The sequence below is a fragment of the Austrofundulus limnaeus genome, unplaced genomic scaffold (assembly GCF_001266775.1).
Source record: "Austrofundulus limnaeus strain Quisiro unplaced genomic scaffold, Austrofundulus_limnaeus-1.0 Scaffold97, whole genome shotgun sequence".
Lineage (NCBI taxonomy): Eukaryota > Metazoa > Chordata > Actinopteri > Cyprinodontiformes > Rivulidae > Austrofundulus > Austrofundulus limnaeus.
Genome location: NW_013952499.1, coordinates 891,559 through 896,524, shown reverse-complemented (window position 1 = coordinate 896,524; position 4,966 = coordinate 891,559). Strand labels below are relative to the sequence as shown.

The 4,966-nt window shown below is 40.6% G+C and overlaps 1 protein-coding gene across 1 annotated transcript in view; it reads right to left on the bottom strand.

The window, feature by feature from the left end:
- LOC106520764 (vang-like protein 2) overlaps positions 1-4,966 on the bottom strand; it is a gene marked incomplete in the record, with an annotated part of 24,160 nt that overhangs the window by 2,979 nt on the left and 16,215 nt on the right. Inside the window, 3 exon segments of the mRNA XM_014013016.1 lie at positions 428-671; positions 2,588-2,723; positions 2,821-2,954. Coding sequence (XP_013868470.1) covers positions 428-671; positions 2,588-2,723; positions 2,821-2,954 — 514 coding nt within the window.

Here is a 4,966-nt window from a genome sequence, read left to right as displayed (position 1 = left end):
CTTATGTTAAAACCATAAAAAAATAATGATTATTAAACTGACATGTTTTAAACACGGTATCATCTTCACACTCTGATAATAAGAACAGAACAAAAGAAATCAAACCTCTCTTAGGCAACATTTCATTATTCTATATTATTATTTACTTATTTTATAAAATGTATTCATTTCATTTCATTATAAACAAAGTAAATTATATATACAATAAAAGAAAAAAAATAAAATGAAAGGCAGCAGAAAAAAAACTTCTAATATCTGTCTATTTTGTCCCCAAGAATAAATTCAAATTATAGTAATTTAGAAAAAACAAAATCAGGGAAACTTTCTGAACTATTCGTGCACATTATATTTCATATTTTATTTTATTATAATCATAAATTATTACAAAAAAGATCTGATTTAATGAGATTTAATGAGCTGGACTCACTTTGGGCGTCATGTTGTGCGTGATGCAGAACTGCAGGTGCGTGAGGATGCTCTCCATGCTGTGGAAGCCCTGCTGCCGGGTGGTCCTCAGGTACTTCTGCATGGCCCGGGCCATGGGGGCGAAGATGGCCTGAGCCGCCTCCCGGGGGTCCATCACCTCTCGGGGGTGCTTCGGGGACGAGGCGGCCTCGTCCTCGTGGAGACGCTTGATGTGCGTGAAGGCCTCCTCCACCGCGACCACCAGCCTGCAGCAGAGCAGAGCTCGGATTAACGCAAACAAACAGAAAATACAGAAAATACAGAAAATACACCACCTGTGGGGGCAGGAACAGGGGCACGTTTAATGTAAGTTTTTGTTTTGCTGGAACACATCATTATAAGATGAAATCAATGAAATAAGGGCTGCAGCCTGGAATTCCCTAAAAGCTTTTTGACATGTTTTAAGGGTGCCAAACTGAAGGTAAGAACTGCAGGAAGTTGTCTGACACCCTAGTTTTCAAAATAAAAGCCCCGGTAGYGTCTGGAAACATTTAAAGGTTGAAAACGCAGCATTTTTGCCCACTGGTGGAACAAAGGCTGTTTAAGKGTTAAGAAAATTCAAGCTTATTTCTTAGAGTGAGTAAAAGTACTTGTACTTTCCTGATTTTTGTGAAMAGTTTTATGACTGTTACTTAAGTAATTTTCGCATTTTTACCAAAGTCATTTTCTGTTAACTTAGTTATTTTTTTCAAGTACTTTATAGACCTCTGGTGTGTGGTGTCATTATGAAGACTAAAAACCTCATTTTCAAGCAGATAATCCCAGTTTGGAGAAAATTAAGAATTAAAAATCACACTGGGAGAGCTGATTCTGTTCATTACTTTCATGGACAGAATTTCTAGGYGCAGCCGAGGTGTTGAGGGGATCCATTTTGGTGGCCTTAGGATCGCATCTCTGCTTTTTGCGGATGATGTGGTCCTGTTGGCTTCATCGGAACGAGATCTGCAGCTCTCGCTGGAGCGGTTCGCTGTCGAGTGCGAAGCGGCCGGGATGAGGCTCAGTGCCTCCAAATCCGAGGCCATGGTCTTGAGCCGGAAAAGGGTAGAGTGCCTTCTCCGGGTCAGGGGGGGTCGTCCTGCCTCAAGTGGAGGAGTTTAAGTATCTGGGGATCTTGTTCACGAATGGGGGAAGAACGGAGCGGGAGGTCGACAGGCGGATTGGCGCAGCGTCTGCTGTAAAGCGGGCGCTGTACCGGTCCGTTGTGGTGAAGAGAGAGCTGAGTCAGAAAGTGAAGCTCTCGATTTACCGGTCGATCTACGTTCCTATCCTCATCTATGGTCATGAGCTTTGGGTCATGACCGAAAGAACGAGGTCCCGGATACAAGCGGCTGAAATGGGTTTCCTCCGCAGGGTGGCTGGGCTCTCCCTTAGAGATAGGGTGAGAAGCTCGGTCATCCGGGAGGGACTCAGAGTAGAGCCGCTGCTCCTCCACGTCGAGAGGAGCCAGTTGAGGTGGCTCGGGCATCTGGTAAGGATGCCTCCTGGACGCCTCCCTGGTGAGGTGTTCCGGGCACGTCCCACCGGGAGGAGGCCCAGAGGAAGACCCAGGACACGCTGGAGGGACTATGTCACTCGGCTGGCCTGGGAACGCCTTGGGGTTCCCCCGGAGGAGCTGGAAGAAATGGCTGGGGAGARGGAGGTCTGGGCCTCCCTTCTGAAGCTGCTGCCCCCGCGACCCGACCCCGGATAGGTGGAAGAAAATGGATGGATGGATGGATGGATGGATGGACTGGGAGAGCTGAGCTAACAACTAAAACTCTAAAAATCATACATAATTGCTATAAATTGTGCAAAATATCTCACGAACCAAACCTCAGATTTTAATAATTATCATTTAATAAAGATTTCCTTAAATAAAAAAAGAGCAGTGAACAAAAAAATTAAAAATTTAATGCTAAGCTGCTTATTAAACAGCAACTATAACATGTAAGAACACGACTAACGGGAGTCTTTCAGATGGGAGCTTCAGACARATTTGGATTTAACGTGATTAAAAACCTTTATAACATCTTGAGGATTGAGCTGCATCAAACACATCTTCATCCTCCACACGTCTGCTTTTCTAAGGTTAAACTAAGAGGAATGTAACGATGATGATGATAAATCCCTGGCAGCAGCTGACCTGGCCTTGCGTTTGCGGATCCTGCGCTCCATCTCGGCCTCCTCGTAGTAGTACTCGTTGTGGGAGTTGTCTCTCCTCCGGGCGGCGGCTGCTATCATGGCCCGCGACTGGCCCGTGGAGTTGTTGGTGGTGTTTTCTACAGAGGGAGGGAGGGTCAGGTGTTCAACAAACACTCAGCGTCAGGAGAGACTAAAAAGATTTATGGTAACGATGGCGTCGTGTCGATTACTCACCGTCCAGAGAGTAGACCTTGAAGCCGGTCATCTTCTTGGACAGGATGGACTTGGGGAGGTTGAGAGTGGCGGGGTTGTAGACGGAGAAGTCGCTGTAATAGTGGTCCAACACCCAGACTGCCGCTCGCTGGATGCTGGAACACAAATGAGACGCTTCGGTTCAAACATCAGCTGCTGACGAACACAACCCAGATTAGATATGTGTAAAACAAACAGACTGATTTTTAAAAAAACAAAACAACGAATGTGTTTTTAAAAACAAAAAACAAACATTTAACAGCGTGAAAGCTTCACAAGCATCACTTTTTCTTCTGCATGTTTTTTTTTTTGTTGGGCAGTATCTCATTCTGCAATTTTTGTTTTATGTTAACAATTTATAAATCAAAACGTTCAGCTCCTTCAGGACATTCCAGTTATGACCTTTGGTATTTCAGCTGTTTACACTTTTTTAGCTATTTCACTTTTTCAGCTGCATTTTTCCCTTTGAAAATGAATGGAGCTATTTTCTAAATCTTTACAGCACCTTACACCTTCGGTTCTGGTTCTGCTCTTTTTACTCCCTTGAGCTAATTTTAGCATATTTTTCCTAATTTTAGCTTTTTTCTGGTTTTTCAGCTATAATTCTGTTTCTTTCTGTTATTCTGCTATTTTCTGTTTCTGCTTCTTATAGTTTCTTTCTGCTATATTCAGGTATTTGCTGTAATTTTAGCTAATGTTCAGCTGTTATTAGCTAAAGTAAGCTAAATACACAGTTTAGTAGCTATTATTAAGTTCAGCAAACTTGTGCTCCTTATGCTAACTAAAACATTTCCAACTACACTTTAGCTGTTTTTTGCAAAGTTCGGCTGTTTTAGTTATTTTACAACAAATTATCATTTTTTTGTCTTTTATCCTTTTTTTTCCCTGCTGATATTAATTTTTTTTTTTACATTTTCACTATCTGGCTATAGTGGCTGCTACATTTAGCTTGCTTTTATGCTAATTTTAGACTTTTTTTCTGCTATTTCAGCTACTCTTCTGCTCCTTTCTGCTAGTTTCTATTTTTTGTGCTTCTTTCAACTTTTCAAATTGAACTTGTATTCTCTTTTTGCTGCTAAAACATTTTCAGCTCCATTTTAGCAGCTTTCGCACAAGCATTTTCACAGGAAATACAATTTCTGTAGTGACAGTTCGTTCCAGAGCGACATTAAGATAAAGCCTCATCAGAGAGGTGGAGGCCAGTCCTCCGGGGCAGGAGATGGACGGTAGAAAAATAAACCAACTGCAGAGAAAACATTTCCTGGATCCGTCTAGATGTTTGTCAAACTTTTAGCCTCAGCTGAGGGACACAGAAGCCCGTCTTTACATTTGGGTTTTTGTGAATTATTCAAGCACTGATGTAAGAAATCAGGTGAAAATACATTTTTTAACCGGTCCATTTGTGATCCGAACACCTGAGATTTATGCTACTGTGGTTTGTCTAAACATTTAGCTACTGTATTGCTAACTGTAGCTGCTGTTCTGTTTGTTTAAATCCAGATCAAGTCCTTCAGATTTCAGCGTTCACGCTGGATCTGGGGGGGGCCACAGTTACTGCAGGCCAAACATCAAGCTATTAAAGTCATTATGTAAGTAAACCAATTAATACAAAGATCTGTTACCTTTGAAATAGTTTATTTTGCTGCATTTTATCATGAGTACAACATATAGAACAAAATGTAACACAAGAAGTGAGATTAAAGCTATATCAAAAACAAAAATAACAAATATTATTTTTGACATCTCTGACTTGCCACATTTTAAACCAATTTTATTTTTATTTATTTTAGTTTTATCTTCAACTGCTTGTAGTTTTAACTGTCTTGGGTGTCCATATAAATGATTTTACTGCATTTTAGCCACAATTCTGATGTCTCTGTAGATACCACACATGTTTATGTTTCACTAAAAACTTAGAGGAATTAAGGGATTCGATGTTCTTGTCTTTTGTTTTGTTAATAACAGATTTTTTATGAACTTATTCTTGGGAAAAAAGGGGCAGATATTATAAGATTTTTATTTCTTTTCTCTGCTGCCTTTCATTTCATTTTATTTGTGATTTTGATATACTGTACATATTTTTTTCTCATTTTTCTTTTTATATTTTTATTTTTATTGCACATTGTAT